At 40.6% G+C, this 20,163-nt stretch overlaps 2 protein-coding genes across 11 annotated transcripts in view; both read left to right on the top strand.

The window, feature by feature from the left end:
* TNRC6B (trinucleotide repeat containing adaptor 6B) overlaps positions 1 to 13,560 on the top strand; it is a 133,536-nt gene extending 119,976 nt beyond the window's left edge. For all 10 annotated transcript variants that reach the window (XM_083860352.1, XM_083860351.1, XM_083860349.1 and 7 more), the window contains one exon: positions 1 to 13,560. In XM_083860352.1, the coding sequence (XP_083716478.1) occupies positions 1 to 391 (391 nt within the window). In that variant the 3' untranslated portion in view covers positions 392 to 13,560.
* Positions 10,876 to 20,163, top strand: part of ADSL (adenylosuccinate lyase) — a 22,445-nt gene continuing 13,157 nt past the window's right edge. Inside the window, exons 1-3 of the mRNA XM_083860359.1 lie at positions 10,876 to 13,883; positions 18,101 to 18,304; positions 19,413 to 19,457. Of these exons, the coding sequence (XP_083716485.1) occupies positions 13,728 to 13,883; positions 18,101 to 18,304; positions 19,413 to 19,457 (405 nt within the window). The 5' untranslated portion in view covers positions 10,876 to 13,727. The remainder of the gene's footprint in view (positions 13,884 to 18,100; positions 18,305 to 19,412; positions 19,458 to 20,163) is intronic.

Raw genomic sequence — 20,163 nt, forward strand, 5'->3', positions numbered from 1 at the left:
GTGTGTGTTGGGAAACACTACCATTCTGGCTGAGTTTGCCACAGATGAAGAGGTTAGTCGCTTTTTGGCACAAGCTCAGCCCCCTACACCTGCAGCAACCCCAAGTGCACCCACACCGGGCTGGCAATCCCTGGAGACAGGACAGAACCAGACAGATCCAGTTGGACCTGCTTTGAATCTCTTTGGTGGGTCGACGGGGCTTGGGCAGTGGAGCAGTGGTGGCGGCGGCAGCAGCAGTGGGGGTGATCTCACTGGCGCTTCATTGTGGGGGCCCCCAAACTATTCTTCAAGCTTATGGGGGGTCCCAAGCGTAGAGGATCCACACAGAATGGGCAGCCCTGCTCCCTTACTACCTGGAGACCTTCTTGGAGGAGGGTCGGATTCAATCTGAACTTAGAACTTTCAACTCTGACCTCGTGACCTTTTTTGGAACAGCAGCAGCACTAACTTGACCTTTTTCATTTTTTTCAACTTGCAATAAATACATTTATAAAAGGAAAAAGAAAATGGAGAAAGAAAGAAAAAAAGGTGGGTCATTGACAGACTGTCTGAGCACATAGTTGCCTCCCTTATATAACTTCAGTTTTTTCGTTTGGAATATGAATCCAAAAAGAGAACATATCACTCTTGAAATACTTGAATCGTGAACGCCAACTTAGAAAGACAATGTGAAGCAAGTACACATACCATTTAAATTTAAGCAGAAAAAAATTAAAAAAAAATTAGTTTCTAGTTTTTCACTTTTTCATGTTATACGGAAGTTGTTGCTAAGAAACATATATACTGAAAAAATAGCTTTTTAACTTTGTTTGCACTGGGTGTGTTTCCGTCCTTAGGTCTACCATGTTGGGTTGGGGTTGGGGAAGGGTTCAAAAGAGTAAGGGGAGGGAGGAGAAGACTTGACGGAGCCTCACTTTAAAAACAACAAAAAAAATAAAACTAGAAAAAAAACTTTAAAAACTTAAAAACCCACAAAAAAACAAAACAAAAAAAAAAAAAAAACCAGAAAAAACAAACAAAACAAAAAAACCAACACTTTGTGATTGGCTGGTTGATAAGTACCAGTGTGTTCTGGCACATGTAACTGCCCACGTGTGCTTGTTTCTGTGTGAGTGCGTGTGCACATGTTTGTGTGTGTGCATTTTTTTTCTCTATATATATAAAATCTTGAAACGCTGCATTGCTGGTGGTCTAAGGGCTGGCTGGCCATCTGCATGTCTTGACTCTGAAAGCAAGACAGGCATGGTGGAGTCCCTGTGGCTGAAACGAAATCCAGTTGGGCTGGATTAAAATTTGTCAATGGGTTTTTTTAAATTCATTTTAGCAGGGTGCTATCTCAAATCTGCAGATCACACAGAGATAGTCACTTCTAGCCCTTGTTCTAACCCTGTAAGAGCAGAACACTGCCATATCCAAAGGATTTGGTGAGAGGGGAGGCAGTGTTTTCTTTTGACTAACACTGTCTTTATTTATGTCTGCATGTGGGGTTTTTGTACTGAATGAACTGTAGTGTGTTTGTTACATAATGCAAGCCATTTATTTCTTTCAACAAGAGGAAAAGAGGAGGAAAGAAGACATTGCCATTTTTTGTGCAGCTAGACAAATGTTCTTTTTCAGTCTCTTTCAAGCTTCAATACCTTTAAAAGTGTTTCTTTTCTCCCCCAAACCTAAATAAACACCTGTACTCATTCTAAAAGTATCCATCAAAAGCCTGAAAATCCAGCCCAACCAAATTAGCCTTTTAGTTGATTTACTGCTTCCATTAAAACTGACAAAAAACTAAATGGTGTCAGCAAAGTGCTGGCCAGCCTGCCTCATCTCCTGAAAGCACATGCAGCTAACTCCTTCCTGCGTCCTTTATGGTGAGCGTTACTTGTGCCAGGCTTTGGTGTCATTACAGCGCCAGACCATCACTGACAAACGTTTACTTACGAATGTTCTTAAACCAGTGTGTACTTCAAAGGTTTTCCTTTTGTTTCTCTGTGTTGTGTTTTTTCCTGTGTATGTGGTTTTGCTTAGGGAGGTATATAACTAGCAAAGACTTTTTTTTTTAAAGAAGTATTGCACCTTTTGTTTTGTTTTTACTTCTTTTCTGTACTGTTGCTTTTTAATTTCTGTATTTAAGGAAAGGTTTGGGGTTTTTTTAGCATCAGTGTAGTAGTACTCTGGGCAGGATAGGGGTGACCTATAATCCACAGTGATAGCCAGTGTGTGAGTGCATGTGTGCGCTGGGAACAAAACTTTTAAAACCTGTTGTTGTGAAAAGAGTTGTAGCCAACTTGAAGGAACATCCCTTGACACGAAGCGGGAAGTCGTTTGTGGGGGTGGGTCCAGGGGAAGAGGGAAGAGAGATGCCAGTACTTTTCTCATAAGTACTAGGACTTCCATGCGGCATTGTCCAGCTATTATACTGTCTGACAAAGTGCTGACCTTCTGTACCAGCACATACCTGTCCATTCCAGCCCTCAGAGGGAGCAGTGCTTTATCATTTGGCGAAGGGGGGCAGATAGGGAAGTCTGTTTCTTCAGTGTTTCTATTGAAGGATATGACCATGTCTAGTGCATTTAACTCGTGGGTTTGCTGGGCAGCAACAAAAACAGATGCAAGTCATGGTGGGGAGGTTGGTGTGCGCGCGTGTGTGTGTGTATACTTGTGTGCTGGGGGTGGGAGGGAAGGGCTAGGGAATTACATGGCTGTTTTATTTAATCCGCCCTTTCTATGTAAACCCAATGTCACAAGGAAGACTGACTGAGGGAAATGCTGCATATACACATGCCTGTAGATTTGTATGCAAAGCGTTACGTGGTAGAAAAGTATGAGTAGGTTTGTATTTGTTTAGTAAACTGGAGTGTGCAGCGTACTCTGGCCCCTTTGGAAAATACTTTCCTGTCATGTCTCCTCCACTGATCCCACCATGCTCAAAGAAACAAAATGCTCTTTCAGCTCCTGCTAGCTTGGCTAGTGTCCCTCGTGTGCAGACATCTGTACAGCTTTGTTTCTGCTCAAAGACCAAACACACTTGGACATGCAGAGCAGGTTTTTTAAAGTCCTGTGCCAGCAGTACTTCCTAGTGAAGCACCTTTGGCCTGAGCAAGCCAGTATCTGTTCTGTCACAATTTGCTATACATGCTGGTTCATTGCTGTGTTGCACCCTCACTTCTCTCTCCCAACCTGCCCTAAGGTCCCTTTTCCTGCACTTTGGGCTAGTTGAGTTCATTGCGATACTACGGTGAAAGCTGGGTGCTAGAGCCCCTCTTGTTTACAAGACATAATGAGGGATTTGAAATATTTAAAAAGAAAAGCTAAATTGTTCTTCCATTCTAAGCTTAAAGGGAAAAAATTAAAACATACAAAAAAAAAAAAAAAAAGACCAAAAAGTGCATATATATATATATTTTAGATGAAGACTAACTCTGGGAGCATTTAACAGTGTTTTTGGTTTTATTTTAACATTTTATTTTCCTGCTTTAAATTTGCAAGCATTCTCAGGAATTCTAGGGTAGGAAGCCAGTTTTTGAAGATGGTTTATTTAACCTTATCCTAGATAGATGGCTATTTCTTGTTGATAAACTTTTACAAGTTCCTGAATCTTCAAAATGTTTGAAATGTTTTTACTTTAAAAAAAAAAAAAAAAAAAAAAAAAAAAAGTTTAAAAAAAAAAAAAGCAAGAAAAAAAAAGTAAGAAAAAATCTCCAAATGTTACTGTCAAGCAAGGGATCAAGAATTTTAAATACTTTCTAAATTAAGAAAACTTCTCAATATCGGCAACAGGAATTCATTGCAATCTTAAACAATTTGTGGAAGAAGAGTTATCATTTATTGTGCTTTGTTACTTATGCAGATGTGTGCAGTTGCATGGAGAAGTGTATGAATGGAAACCTACTATTCCCTCTCGATTGAAACTAAACAAAAATATTCTTCCAAGCACCTTTTTAAAAGCAGAGTGAAAGTATAAACCTTATTAAAATGCAGTAGAGTTTAACTGAACGAATCATCGGTTTGGATGACTAGCAGGAAATAACACAGTGGTGCTTCTTTGAACCGCTTCTGAGCAGTGCTAAAGAAAACCAGTGCTGACAGAATACTCAGTAATGAAGTAGTTCTATTGACCTGCCTTTTTCAGTACAGAAAAAAAAAAAATACTACAAAAAAACTCTGCACAAATGTGGAGTCACATTGGAAATCAACTTTCCTATTTTCAGCTACTTGATCAGTTTAATTCCACACTTGGAGATTTCCTGCTTGCTTTTCTTCATCCACCCCACCTCCCAGACTTTGTTTCATTTTATATGAGGGAAATAGCTGTTAAACTCCTCTTTTCACCCTGTTGCTGCTGGCTGTCAGGGCTTACAGTCTTGAACTTAAGAATTCGGTGTTGGGATGACCAACTTCTGTCTCCCAGCTCTAGGGGTCAGGGGTTTACTCCACCTGAAACAGCTCTGCTCAAACCACAAAAACTGCACTAGTGCCTTGTTACATGCATCCGCGTGCCCTGTAGTAGGGGAGGGAAGATGAGGCAAAGTGAGGCAGTGTAGCCACTTCATGGAAATAGATGTGCCCATTCTTAGAGGAAGAAGAGCGTGCTGTCGTGCAATGAGTTACTTAATAGTAGTTAAGTCGTTATTATTAATAAAAGAAATCAGATGCCAAATTCTGTCTTTCTCACAGCAGTTGCCCAGTGTTTTCATGTTGTGCTTTGTGTGCATGTGTCTATTGAGAATAATGCATCAGTAGTAATAATAATGTGCTTTAAAAATCCTGTCATGGGCCGGTGGAAGGAGGGTTTACGTAGAAAGTTTAGGATTTTTTTTTTTTTATGAGAGAGTTTGAGTGCTTTGCCAGAAGCTGTGTTTTATCAAATTAGCAGTGTCCTACAAGAGAGGAAACAATAGCATTTAGTCAGAAAGGCCAACAGACTTGACATTTACTTGGAAGTGGATTGTGACTGACTGCTGAAGGGTTGGCAGTCTTAAATTTCAGCAGTCTGCTGGGTCCAAGCCTATTGTAGTACAGCAGTCTGCTCCTCGTTTCCTGAATGTACATCCTGTGTTAGTGACTGTCTTCTCAGTGACAGTTTCCCTGCATTGTCAAAGTAACATTAATCTGATTTTCCAGCTACAGTTGACAGATCTGTATGGCTTAGTCATGGCATTCCCAACCACTGCAAGTGGTGTCTGGGAATTGTGCTAACCAGACTCAAGTGCTCAACTCCATTGCTTAATGTTGTAGAAGTTCTGCTACCATTTGAGCTCCTAACAGTGAAAAGTCAGCAGGAATTGATGTTAAGGTGTTTCTGGGCTTTTACAAAACTGCTCCCGGGAGGGAATCGTTAGCAGAATCTTGTTTAAACATGTTGGCATGGTAGGGCAAAGAGGCTGGGGAGAGCACAGCTTGGAAAAGACTTAGGGCATCTCTTTCCAGATAAAAATCCAGTCGCTTTGCTTACCCTACCTTGCAGTGTCTTATCAAGCTGAGAGTTTTTAATCCGTGAGTCTAGCACGCAAAACAAAGTGTGGTACAGCTCAGAAACCTCTGTTTAGACTTCTGACATTTACTTGGAATGCTTGCCATCTTTCCCAGTGTTTTTTATGTATCTACCTGGACACTTGCCTAGCAGTGTTGAGAGTGGGATTTTTGTTGGTTTGAGGTTTTTTTATAATCACAGGGTGTCAGATTTTTCTTACCTTTTTTGTTTTGTTTTGTTTTGGTTTTTTTGTGCTTCACATTAAGTGGCTTTTGTAATGAGTGAGAATGTTAAGCCAAGTATGTTTTTACCTCTGCAATATAAACAGGTTGTTTTCAAAAAACTGGGTGGGATAACCACCTCAAAGATTAAATAACAAACATTTTTATGAAGTTGGCCTCTTTTTCTTTTTTTTTTTTTACCATGAAATTTCTGAGCATTTATTCCTTAGAATTTTTGCCCTGTTCTTCTTCCTAAAAATGCTGCCACATCTTCCACTGTGTCCTAATAGTGCATCCAAATAGTACTGTAGTTTTTGGGGGGAAATTTTGGTTAGGTTGGGGGTTTTTGCTTCATTTTTTATTATGTTTAACTCTTAAAGTTTCTGATGTTTTCCTATTGACTTTAAGAGGAGCATTGTTTGTATCTCTGAGGTACCCAAATTTGACCAAGCCTGGTCAAAGAAATGAGCTGGATCCAGGGTTAAGGTAGCAGATGAAGACCTGTTGTGTTTCCAGTGTGTGTTGCGTATATTACCTTCACTGTATAGCATGTGACCTTAGTATCCAGGTTCTCAAATGGATTGAAATGCAGGTTTTGTGTGGGCTGGTTAACATCTCAGGGTAATAGTCCTGATTGAGTAGTAGGTAAGGGTTTTTTATTAAAGATGTAAAATTCCCTTAACAGAAGCAGCTTTCTTAATTGTAAATATGCATGCATGCTTTGTGGGCAGGAAAGAAATACCAAGACAACTACGTTGAAATAATAATTTTAAAAAAATGCTGTTGAAGTGCAACTTTGGTCCTCAATCTGAAGCAACATACGCAGAATCTGTTGGTTTGTCTAAATTTATTTTGCACACAATATCATTTCAGTTCTGTAGTTTATTTGCCATTGTTTTGCAGTTTTAGAAACTGATACTGTTAGGTTAGATCACATCAGTCACTCCCACTGTGATCAAAATACAGATATCTAAATCCCAAACCTTTTCTTCCCCTTTACCTCCAGTACTAGGCTTCCACCTGTGGCAGAAGGATGTTAAAAGAAATGGGAAGAAATATGTGAAGTTTCCCAGTGTAGACAGAATTGGTACTCCCTATTGTCCTGAATTCACATCCAAAACTAAACCACAAAGCAACAGTTAGGCTGTAGCAGACCTGTTGGTTGGACTAAACAGGAGCCAAACTGGAGGTTTTTAGCAGCCTTGCTAATCCATGTACTTCACAATGTTTTGCATAAGTGTCCCATCACTGTAAATACCAGTGTTGCTGAATTTTACCAAAGTTCTCTTGCAGTAGGTAGTAGGAAACAGGTCTATTTTTTACTGACTCACCAAGCAGAGCTTTGCCTACAGTAGACTTTAAGGGTTAGTCTACATTGCTGTTAAAATTGAGTCAGGGTCCCATTTAAAATAGTGCTCTATTTTGTGGTATTACATGACTTTAAACTTTGTGATGTAGTAACTATAGTTTCTGATCCTTGTAGGTACAGTGATTTAAGGTTTCTTCTGTGCTACAAAAGGCACCACAGCTCCTGGTGGGTTGGAGCCTACTTTTAAAACTTGTCAGGCCACGATAGATGCAATTTCATCTGTAGCACACAGCAGACAACACCTGTTTGCATCCACAGTTTGCCTGCACATTGCTTTTCATTGAGCTATGCAGGAAAGCTTTTCTGTAGAAGTCTCCCAGAGTTCCAGCAAGCTTCTAGCAAATCAAGTACCCTCTGCAAAAGAGCCATTTTTGCCCTGTATATGTGATAGTTGGGACTGGTGACATTCAGCAGTGTTAGGGTTCTTGTAAACTTTGTAGTGAGAAAGGGAGTTCTTTGACTTGACTCTGACAGCCCTTTTGTAAAGTAATACAGAGTACTCCAGGGAAAAAGAAGAAGAACAAATAAAGGGAAGAATGCATTATGCCAGCCAGCGTTAAGTATTTAAGTATTTTAACAGCAAACTGTTCTTGAACTGTGGTGGGCAGAGGGGAAGAGACTGCAGAATTTTGCATGAGTGCACAATACAAGGAGGCTGTATTTGGCAGAAAATGTTTCCTTGAGCGCTAAATGCCTCTTCTTGGCTATTGGTGTGTGTTGTTACATTTGCAGAACTAACTTCCTCATTTTTTAATATTTGCTTTTATTAATTGAGACAAAGTGGAAGCTCTTCCTGTTTCAGATGAAACACAACCAACAATAAGTGATCATTTTCTTCATCACTTACTGTTGAGCAGGTTGCACAGCTTGTTAGAATAGCTATTTTAGTGACATGATTATGGTATATGCTTTCTTTCCCCTTCCTCTCCCTGCCAGATCTGGCTTACCCTTTCTATATAAGGCGCTGTGTGGGTTTTTTTGTTTTGTTTTGGGGACATGTGGAGAAGAAGCAAAATGAAGTGAATGCAAGCCAAGGTAGAACAGCCTTACTTTAGGGGGTAGCCTTACAACAGAGCTTTATAGTGAGTGTGCTATATTCCAAAATATGTAAGCCAAAAACAAACAAAAAAAAAACATTCATTTATGCAAAAAAATTTAAAAGAGGTGTTGGAAGACTTCTTTAATATGTACCTTCTAAAGGTGGAGTAAGGTCTCACCAAGTGATACATTATTGTGATACTTCTTGCTGGGTCAGTAGGAATGGGTTGGGTTATAAGCGCTTAACGTTTTCTCCTATGTTTTTACAAGCAGTAAGTTAAATGTGGTATTTATGAAGGCGCCTTTGTGAGTATAGTGACTGTCTAATTGAGGAGACCGCTTGGGCTGTAGAGGAGGCAATAGTCTTTCAAGAGGCCAGACGTTGAGATTGAAGCCCACTGGTCCCTTTTGACAAGCAGCATTATTGGCTGGTCCCTACACTGCACAATACGTATTCATATGTGGTAGAAATTGGGGTGGGGGGTGCGAAAGGATGTCATGTGATGCACAGAAGCTGTTGATAGTTTTAGGCTTGTCTGCTGTTGCAGGTTGAGTTTGTATATGTATTTTTTGGCTTCTCTTTGTGTGTGTGAGTGTGAGTGCGCGTGGCTTTGGTTTTTTGTAAGCACTGGAGAATTGAAACATAGTGATGTTTGAGACAAATTTATACATGAAGAGAAGATGATGTTTTGTAGCTTCTGTTAAGTAGTGGGTGCAGGCACACTTTTACCCTCTGCCCGTGTCCTGATAAGCAAAACAAGATTTTTTTTTTTTTTCAACCCTTCAACTTCTAGCACACTTAACGTTGCCATTTAAATGAACAGGGTATTACACAAGAAGAAAAACAAAAAGAGTTTTTTTGAAATGGTGAGGTAGAAGTGTTTAAAAGGTAAAAAAATCTGAAGTAATTTTTTTGTTTCTTTGAAGCTGTTTGTAGCTAAACGTGGGAATCTGCAGTGTCTCCTTCCTTTTGTTTTTTTTCCTAATAATTCACCTCTTCATCCCACCCAAAACGTGAGGTGTACAAGATCAAGAGCTGTTGTAGCGCTTTGAAATTCCCACTCTGAAAAGAAACTCTAGTGGGATCCCTCAGCTCTATTCAGGAAGACAAAGAGAGGAGAGACTCTGCAGTTTTCTTTGCTTCGCTCTCATTCCTCTCTAATGGCCTTGAAATGTATTATTATGCAAATGTGAATTTTGATACTGAACTTAAGAAGAGGTTGTTTGTTCTTTTTTCAAAAAAAAAAAAAAAAGGTCCCATATGTGGTTGGCATTGCTTCTTTATTTTGTAAGTGAATTGTAAACTATGCATTCTGCAAAGGAGGTGTAGGGGACAAAGATACTTTGCTAAACTGTTCAGCAGTTTCTGTGTCCATGGTATATCCATTATAGTTTGGGGAAGTGGGGAAGTCATAACTTTGAATTAAGAAGGAATTGATAAGAACCTTTCTTTTGTCAGAAGCTGGCCAATAGATAACTGGGCAGAGATTTTAATAACCAATGTTGGCTGCAAAAATAAATCAGCTCTTAGCTTTGCACAGGGCTATGAATTCTGCCACACAGTGTTAAAACCCAGGACCAAAAGGGTGAATGGGACACCAGGTCTACCTGGGGAATATCTGCCACCACCTGTGCTCTGGCCCTTGTTAAGCTCAGGAAACCCACTGCCACAATGCACTGTTTTTGGTTTTTTTTTTTATTTACTACTTGTTTTCCATTTCAGCAGTCCTTATGCTCTTCCAGGAGAATTGGAATATGGCTGATCCTTGATATCCACACTTCCTTATCCTTAACATTTTCTTTGCTGCTGTTTCTGGTACTGTTCATATGGTGACAGAGCAGCTGTGGGCAGGATGGTGGAGATGGTACTTACTTTCTGTTGCTGATCAAAGCCCAACTATAAGGACTGTGTTTTTTCCAATGTCAGCAGCTACCAGGGTTTTGTTGTCTGGTGTTGCTGCCAGTGACTTAGCGACTAATGTTGACAGTATGTGAAATTTTAGGGAAAGTAGACTGATATGTAGACCAGATCCTCTCTATTTAAAAGGAACTATTCTATTTTTATTATAAGGCGGTATCGTAATGGTCATTAAAAAGGATTTACTTCTTCACATCTCGAAAATGCAATCATTGTGAATTATGTGCATTCTTTGAAGCTTGCTGAGCTTCCAGGAAGAGTGTCCTCAGAAAAAATGTAGACCTCACTGCTCTCTCCATCATTATAATAGGGACCTTTTGACTTGACTTTTTCCTTTGTCCATGGTGAACCATGGTACTGGCATTATCTTAGGTGTAATATCATAAACTGAGAGATTATCCTGCCTGTATTCAGTGTTTCATGCAGCAGTTTTATTTTTGCTGACATTCACAGTACTGTAATAAGTAATAGACTTGATGATCACTGTCGCATCTGTGCCTGCCTTGCAGATGTGATCTTATCAGGGTTCCACTCTGTCAGAATGCCTTTAAAAAAAAAAAAAAAAAGAAAAAAAGAAAAACCAGAAGCTTAAACTCATTCACAAAAATACCTCGTGGTACATTTCCCCTTCTGATGTAACTTTTTAAGTCTTAGTCTTTCTTCTAAACTTGATGGGCTTTTATTTCCATCCATTATCTCCTTTGCAAAGAGATTTTTGAACTAGTGGCTTTGAGCACAGGTCGGGAAGCCTGAAACTCCTGAATTTTGACATTGGCCATTACTCTTCCCTTGCCTTGGGCAAGTCATTTAACTACTTTGCCTTTTTTTTTTTTTTCCACTTGTAAAGCGGGGTTGTTAATAATACTTACCTACCTCACAGGGGTTTTGTGAGGATCAACTAGTAATGTTTGTCAAGTGCTTAAAAGAAAAAGGCATAATAAAAGTATTATGAGGTTTTCACTGCAAGATCGCTAGTTCTTCTTACATTCTTTGCTTCTGTGGAGGGAGATAACCTTTTGTTATTAATTATTGAAGCCATCAGACACTCAGATCCTAAATGATAGAAGTTGATAGAGATTCGTTTACTCATACTCTTCAGTCTTTATGCCTGTTTCCATTTTCGTCTTCTCTTCTTTATATAGTTTTGCCAGTGTTGCTACAGGTCACATGTCTCCAGTACTTTTAGATAAGCTTCAAAATTGAAGTACTTCGAGCTTGCTGCTTCTTTCACCAGACCACCAAATCAGAATAAGTTTGTGTACTTCTCCCTGCTATTAAGTGGCAGTTTTGGTAATGTCATCTTTCAAGTAGACAGATCTTTTTCTGTCATCAGGAAGGGGAGGTGGTGGTGCGTTGCAGTTCCAGAGAGGGAGATGAAGAACCCGGCCACTTTATGCTGCTGCTTCAGGGATAAAGGGCAGAGTAGCTTCCTGTGTCCTTCCCTGAGTTAATTTCAGTGTGTTACCAGTCACGCTGCAAATGCAGTGTCTCCTCTTGTTCACAATATACAGAAGCTGTCACCTGCCGATAGAACGTAGGAACAGAGAGAATGATAGTAGATGCTGCTTGTGTATATGCCTTACAGCTCTCCCAGAATGTCTCTGGGAGGGTGGTGGGGAATGAGGTCTTCATTGGGTAAAACCCACAGCTGTCAGGGAACCTCTCCTACTTTCTCCCCTTTTAATCACTTGGTCCCTGTATCTTCTTTCTTGGCGTGCGTCTCAGGAATGTGCATATGAGCCCATGCCTCTTGGAATTTGGCATTTGAAATACCAAGAACATGGTTTCTGTACCTGAAACCTTTCTGTCTGACACTCCCTGGTCCTCTCTGTCCTGCATTGCTCCCCATGGCCTTAAGAACATCTCTCCACTGTTGACCTACACCACCCTCTCCATCTCTGCCAGTAATCCAGGTGAAGTGTATACAGGGTTCTGCAGAGAAAGAAGCTGAAGTGATGCAAGTGCACCTGTGGGATTTACACACAGAGGTATCTTGGTTTTCTGCTGCATCTGCTCTAAAGTCTGCAGAACATCTGATGCACAGTGCTTTTTCTCTCATATCGAGAAAGCAGAACGAACAGCAGTATAACTCTGATGATGGCAATTCTGTAATGTTTACTTTTAACTAAATGCTAAGTATTTTCCTCAAAGAACCAAAAAAAAAAAAAAAAAAAAAAAAAAAAACAGGAAAAAAAATCCCACCTTCTAACAAAAGTTACCAAATCTTCCTGGGTGGGGAAGAAGAAAGGAGAGCAGGAAAAGCAGTGACAAGGGAGTGTTCTGATCTATTTTCATCTCCACTGCACAGCTGGAGGTGTGAAATGCTGCTTTGAGTTCCACAAACATAAGGGATTATGTTTACAAAGGTAAATGCCTTCTGCCTGTTCAGGAAACTGGCTACTGGTGGATATCGAGAGTTTGGCAAGTTCCTCTTCATTGCAGACAAGTAATGGGAGAAAGGTGTGTGTGTCTGGAAGAGGAATGGAGAAACAGGTTCATTTCATCTACTCTTCTCGGTAAAATAATGCCCCCTTCTTCTCTCCTTACGGAAGGTGGCTGAATAGAAAGTCATTGATGTCCAATATGGCTGGATAGAAAAGGCAGCTTTTCTACTTTGCACATAAATAGGTAACAGGAAGGTACAGCTTAAGTCCTCTTGCCTGAAACACTGTCTCCCAGAAGCAGACATTATTGATGTTATTTGCAAGTTACCCGTAAGTGTTTATTTTTTTTTCTTATACTTGAAATGGCTTCCTTTACTAAACTCTTACCATAGTTCTGGTTTCTCCCCTCTTTCTGTAGTCTGCAGTAAAGAAAATTGCAGGAAAATGTAGAGGAGACACAATGTCTTGCATATCCAGCTTTTATCTTCATTTTCATCCCATATTCTCAGAAGTGTTTGAACTTCCTAAGGGTTTTCCATGGACACAGAAACTGAGCACTTTAGAAGGTGCTCTTGTAAGGCTGGCTGCCCCCTTTTCCTCCTTTTCTATATTTTTATTTTACTTTTAGTATAGTGGTACTTAAGATCACTGGTTCACTTAAAAAGAAAAAAAAACCAATAAGATGTTTAAACTCTACTAATGTACAAATAAGCTGAAATGTTGCATTTTATGTGTATTTTTGCCATAGCAGGTACTGTATTTCTCATGCTGGATTTAGAAAAAAAGAAAAAAAAAAAAAAAAAAAAAGGGGTGATGTTTTATTGGATGTGGCAAGTTAAGAGTAATAAGGAATTAAGTCATCGTCATTTCATTGAAACTGAGAGATGGTGTAATACTTATATAAAGTTTTCTGAAGGTTTTTGGGGGGCTTTTAAACAGGTTTTTTTGTCGTTGTTTTTTTTCGGGTTTGGGAGATTTTTTAGGGGTTTTTTGTTGTTTTTGTTTGGGGTTTTTTGTTTTGTTTTTTTGGTTTTTGTTTTGTTTTTAAAGATATGATTGTATTATGTGCAACTCAGTTGCTTACATTATAACTACAAACTATTTTTGGGTTCCTGGAAAAAAAAAAAAAAAGACTAATAAATGTGTTTGGCTGCTAAGCATTTAAAGCTTTTGTTTTGTGAACGTTTTGTGACCCGCGGCCGTGTCGGGGCCCCTCGGGCCGCGTTGGCCTCCAGGCGCGGGGGGGCGCCGGGCTCGGGGCGGGGCTCGGGGCGGGGCCTCTGCCCGCCCTTATCCGCGCCGGCCGCCGCTGCCCTGCGCCGCTGCCTCTGCCATGGCGGCCTCCGGAGAGGAGCAGGACGTGATGGCGCGCTACCGCTCCCCGCTGGTGTCGCGCTACGCCAGCGCCGAGATGGCCTACAACTTCAGCGAGAGGAAAAAGTTTGGCACCTGGCGCCGCCTCTGGCTCTACCTCGCCCAGGCCGAGAAGGTAACGGCGGGTCAGGCGCGGAGGGCACAGCGTCTCGGGGCGGGGGGAGCGTGGTGCCGGGCCGTCTTCATGTATCGGTTCCCTTAAAGGGCTGTGGCGGATGAGGGTCCGGGAATCGGCAGTGCCTTCCCCGAACTACCCTCGGGAAACCGACCACAGCCACTTTCCAGGCGTCCCTTTGGCGCGTTCCGGAGAGGAAAGGGGCGCGAGGGGTGGGCGCTCTGCGAGTTCAGGGTTACCCAACCTTCTGTACACAGTCCTTTGCGTACCTGTCGCCCCTCAGCAAATCACTTCTTCTCATCTCATACCCTCCCCCTTGCACTTTTGCTTGCACTGTAAAATTAGTTTTGTAAAAGCTCTGCTAAGCAGTCTTTGGTGAGCAAACATCAGTGTCCTTCCCAAGCGCTCGGCTGTTTGTTTTCCAGGAGGTGTGGCGGATGAGGTCCACTGTCCATTCAATCCGGTGGCTGTCGGTCCGTGCCAACCGGACCACCCCCTGCATTTGCAGCCGTTTGTTACTAGATAGCCCTTTTTTCCGAGATAGGTGTACTTTTGGTCGACGTCAGCAGTACATTTACCCTGCCAAGTAGCTGTAATGTTTCTGGTAGGCTGAGTGTCTCAAAAAGACCTCCCAAAAAAACCACAAAAGATTAGGCGTTGTTTATTATTAATTCGACTGAGGAAGCAGCAACTGACAGTATGTCTATATGATTGCAAGCTGTTGTGTTCATAGAGGATATACAGTTAAATTTTTTAACATGTAGTTTAAGGTAAACCTTTTGACTTTGACTCTGGTCCTAATTAGGGATGCATGTATAGCCATTATTACATCTTAATTGAGGCACAGTTTTTAAGATGCACAAACTTGATTCTTTGTGATTCTTCCCAGGTTTTTGACTGTGAAAAAGCTGTAACGTGTTCCCAAAAAAAAAAAAAAAAAAAAAAAAAAAAAAAAACCACAAAAAAACACCAGAGGAAAAACAGGCACAAAACCACTCCACTTTCTGACAGAATGGGTTTAGCTTTCAGACTTTAAAGATGCCATTTCATTTTCTGTTTTCAAAGCCCTGGAATTGCTAAGAAGCAATGTTACTATGAGTGCAAGGGCAGAGAAGCACCATGATGGAGAACGAACAAGCAGTGCAGTGTCATTAATGTGTTCCTTCTCCATGCAAGGATTATATCACTACAGCAGCTTTGTCAATAACATGCTGGACCAAACGTGATGTTTCAGAAGCTGAAAATGCAGTTACACAGCTGTGCTAAACAGAAGTCACGTTCTGAAGTACCACATGCCTGATTTCGTCACAGTTCAGATGCTGGAGTGAGAAAGCTGTAAGTCTCATCTAGCACAGAAAGTGCCAATACCATGAATGCATGCTTGAGGAGCTTTGCATGTTCAAAGTATGACAATTTAAACATAGTCACATCTATTCCAGCACATAATTATCACTTCTGTTCAGGAACAGAACACTTGAGTTGCCCAATAGGAGAAAGCAATCTGCTTGAAAGAACCCGTTGGAGGCTTCTAGATTTCCACTGCCAAGCCCTGAAATCAGGGCTGCCCTATCTCTTGACCTTTGCTCTGCCTCCCATTGCTACTCTGGAGTTTTGTTCCTAGAAGATAGAGACAGGTCTTACAACCTCTTGAGCTCTCTTTTCATAGTGGGAAGAGGGAGACTACTATTTTTATCTGGCTCCTCATTCCAGAGCAGTATGTTGTCTAATGTCAGCTCTGGACTAAAGGAGGACAAGTCAGCTACTTCTAGCACCTGTTAACCTCTGTCAGTGATGTTACACATGCAAGCAAGTTCCAATGAACTATGGCAATTTACTGCAGTGCATGTCCTCACTTCCAAGACATTCATTTGTTGCTTTTTTCAGTCATTCTTTTTGAAGATATATAGTGTCTCTTTTCAGATACATTAAAAACCAAACAGTAACAAATGCACCGTGGGCAATACTTACTTTTGTCTTCAGATCCACGAAGGATCTAGGAAGGTCTAATCATGGATTTTCTGAAAGTTGCAGAGAGTAGTAAGACAGAAGACATGCAGCTTAGTGATAAAATTTTAGGTAAAGTACAGGCCCAGGTAGATAGCTTCAATATTCACTCTACTTATGGGTGAAATTTTCAAGTGGTTCACTTGGAGTATGTGAGATGAGAATGAAAGAATTATTTCAGTAGAAACTGAATTTGGCAGAAATTCTATACAGTGTTTTTCTCCTTTCAGCAGGCAATAGCAGGAGTTTGAAAGAGCAGGCTTAGCAAAGTGTGGGATTAGTAAAAACCCCTCAACTTTTCCCAACTGACAGTATTTAAAGTTTGGGTTAAGAGCTGAGGTGCCTGAATTTATACCCATCCCAAAACACTAGTTTAATTTTTTGCATAACTTCTTTTGTATTATGATTCTTCCATTAACACTTTTTGTCTTGAACGCTTGACTCAATTGTATTTGAAAGTACGCATTTCTTGGAGCTCTCTCTTCTCATAGAAGTAGCTTTGACATCCTTCAGATCCAACTGACAATGTGTTTTGCACATGTGAAATATCAATGTTTTCTCTCTTTCTATAGTAACCCTCTTTTTTTCTGGCCAGTTTAAGTTTCTTTTTTTTTTCTGTCATATGTTCTTTATACAATGAGCGTTCTCATTCTGTGTGCAGGAGCTGTGCTGTGTCATCTGCCCTGTCCTTTAGGAAACAGTCATAGCTGTTAAGAGTCACACATCAGAATATTGGGACGGTCTCAGAAAAATGACATCCTAAAAGCACAGTCCAGAGAGCTCATCACTGACTTCACTCACCTGTGGTGCTTTGGGGAAAACCTTGTGTTCTCCCTTGTGTAGTTTTCCTACCTGGTTTTCTTAGGTACACGGGTTTGAAGGCTGTTTGATTGCTTTCTTTCCAAGGTACTGCCAATATCAACAAAAGCTCATAGGGAAGAGGCCTCACATTGTGGACAGATGAGAATATCATTTGTCTTGGCACTACCCTACCTTGCACATGTTCTGTGTCAACTCATTGACCCCTTCTGGGGGGTTATCTCTTTCCTCTCTGCATGACTGTGTACTGTAGTCAGCTTTTCCCAAAGGATCACAGATGTCTGAGTAAGGCATGAGATTTTAATCTTAGCACAAGAATGTATTGCCTGCTGAGCTGCCTTTGCTTTTAGGCAGTTGCAGTCTCTACTGGTGCACCTCAAAGGCAGCAGTCTGGGGCCAGGTGCCTTTCCTCATTTAGCTAGATTCTCATGGGCATGTATATGCTTGTGACAGCAGAAGTTTGGGTACTAATTATCTGATGACGACCTTGAGGATACATCTGCTTCACTTGCTATCTTCTTACTTCCAGGTTCCACATCTGCAAACCATTTTTCTAGTCAGTTTGATTCTGAAAATAACCAGGTTTTTTTTAATACTTTGAATCCTGTAAGCCTCCTGGATGGTGATCTCTCATTACTGATGCACAGGACAATAGTATTTTAATTTGGAAAAGGCAGTAATGCCAAGTTCATTGCGAGACTTTTCATTTCTCAGTATCAGGAAAAGACATTTTCTCATCTTAGTTAGTGGATTACACCAGTATATAATCTTGTGGTTGGATACCTTTTTAAGTCAGCTTACTGAAAAGCTCTAGCAATTTTCAAAGTTTTGAACATGAAGTAGGAGCATTCATCTCCTTCTTCCAGATCAAGTAACTGATTTCACAAGATTTCTTAATCAGTCTGAGATGAGTTACTGCAGGACTTTTGAAAAGGTACAAATATATAAAATATATATATACCTTTCCATATGTTTTAAGCCCCCTGTTTACAGTTGTGTAGGTCCAGTTGTGGTCCAGAGAGTTTCTCCTGACACAAGCTATTTAGTCACATGTTAGTTGGATTTTTCTTTACCCAAAAGGTAAACTTCATTAAAAGAAATTTAAACTATATTATTTTTATATCACTTTTCCCCATGTATTTTAATTTTTGTGGGTTTTATAGGAATGTTACATGATTGAGCAAAATATGAAGCCCAAGAGGAACATCTAAGAATGAACACTGTCCTACCCTATTGGAAAAGGCTGGAGAGCCCTAGAATGAAATGTTACAGCTCAATTATATCAAATTGTCACACTTCTGGGAGATATTGGATGGGAGTAAATTATTTAAACAGCTTCTGTCTCAGTTTGTTGGTAAAGAGAAAAAGCAATAAAAGTTCTTTTCCCCTTGCAGTCACTTGGGCTTTCAATCACAGATGAGCAGATACAGGAGATGGAAGCAAATCTGGACAACATTGACTTCAAGATGGCAGCAGAGGAGGAGAAGAAGTTGCGTCATGATGTGATGGCCCACGTGCACACCTTTGCCCACTGCTGTCCGAAAGCTGCAGCCATCATTCACCTTGGAGCAACTTCCTGCTATGTAGGGGATAACACGGTAATAGAGTACTTCCAGTTCCCTCCCTGCAGAGCTGGGAAGAACAAAGCTACAGTTGTTTATTTTATAGCTCTTTATTAACTTTTCTTTATAAAATATTAAGTGGATTTTTCAGACATTTTTGTTAGTTTTACTGTTGAAGTTAATTCAGTTCTTTAACCTGGCTACTTTAGGAAGGTAAGCTCCACTTGCCTTATTTCTTCTGATGTGAAGCAAGATCTATCTGTAAACTAGTCCCTAGCCTCTGTTTCCATGTTAAATATTCAAGGAGTTAAGAGGGGAGTTGCAAACACATGAAGAAACATGTGAACTATGTGATTTATCACTCACACCCCTTACAGTGACAAGAATTCACTGACTTAAAAAACAAGGTCTATGAGCTTTCAATTGCTACTTGCAACTCCTGCATAATTCAGGGGAAAAAAAGATTTTCAGCAGCAAGAAGAATGGATCAGTGTATTAAATGAAAAAGGTTCTACAGAACTGTAAAACACTTGTGAAAAACCTCATCTAAAACAGAGTGCAAACTGAAGCCTTAGTTCTCAGCATATGTTGCTGTTCTACTGATCAAGCCATTGCAACTTTACAGCTGCTTTTGTCGCATGAGAAGCTGCTGTGTGGTTATTTTTTCTCTACTCGTTTGCAAACCTGGTTAGCTTTTGGGTATTATCACCTTCCTTGTGACACTTGCACCCAGCTGCACCTCAGTCTTATAAGAAGGAGTAAATACAACTGGTGCCTCATTAACCCACATACTTTCCTGCTGTCTTTAACCTACAGTGCCTGTATTTTCCACTTGGGACAGTATGATTTAGTCTGTCATTCCATGGGCAGTCCCAAGAACATCAAAATAATCATTCACAGGCACTTGGTGGAAACAGGTTTTCCACCATTTATGACTTTCCATGGACAGTATAAAAGGAGCAATAGTGGATCCAGCATTTTTGTCATAAACAAGTTCAGTGCGAGTTCTGTTACAAGAAAGAAAGCAATCTGTTTAAGAGGAGACTTTTGAGTCAACAAAGCATAATCTGTGTCCTCTCTGAGCGAAAGTATTATGTCTGGTCCTTTAGACATGGCCCAAAGTTCATTTCTTTGCTTCTTTCAGGATTTGATTGTCCTCCGTGATGGGTTTAACCTCCTGCTACCCAAGGTGAGAAGGTGGTTCTGCTGTGTCTCAGAATTGGGGAGCACTTGTGTCTTATGCATAGCCTGTGTTTAACTTGGATTTTCCTAAACATTGTGGGAAGCTAGGAGGAGTTGTCTGTCTGGGTTGTTCTCAAAAAAGTGAACAGTTCCCTTCCTTTACTTTCTCAAGTCTTTTCCCAGAGCTTTTTTGCTTACAGTGGGAATTATAAGCAGTTCTTTGTTTATCTGTGCCACAGGTACTACATAGAAATGCACCTGTCTTGCTTTCAGGATTATCTTAGTCTTATCCTTAGCTATATTCCTAGGAGTGCATCCACATTCAAGAAACTATACAACCTTCTCAGGTCAAATATAGCAGGAGTGTAGTGTAGTAGTGTCTATCTGACCTGAATGAATTAGCATCCAATTTGCCCTGGACTGTGCGTGTATTAATTATACCCCAAGCAGCTTTATTTCTGACCAATTCCAGTAATAAAGAAAATACCCAAGGTTGAACCAACTGCAGGGTTGGGTTGGGCATGAAGATTAGACTGGCTTGAGCTCAAGTCCTATGACTTGTGTTAGCTCTTGCTTGAGTTTTGTAGCAAGCAGAAATTGCATGCATGTCCTGAAAAACTGAAACATGCCGTATTCTACAATTAGAGGGGCTGCACAGTTGCCTCTCAAGGTCCCTCCCTGCACAACTTTCCTTTCCTGCACAGTGGTTTCCC

Source organism: Zosterops lateralis (genome assembly GCF_965231275.1).
Source record: "Zosterops lateralis genome assembly, chromosome: 4".
Taxonomy (NCBI): domain Eukaryota; kingdom Metazoa; phylum Chordata; class Aves; order Passeriformes; family Zosteropidae; genus Zosterops; species Zosterops lateralis.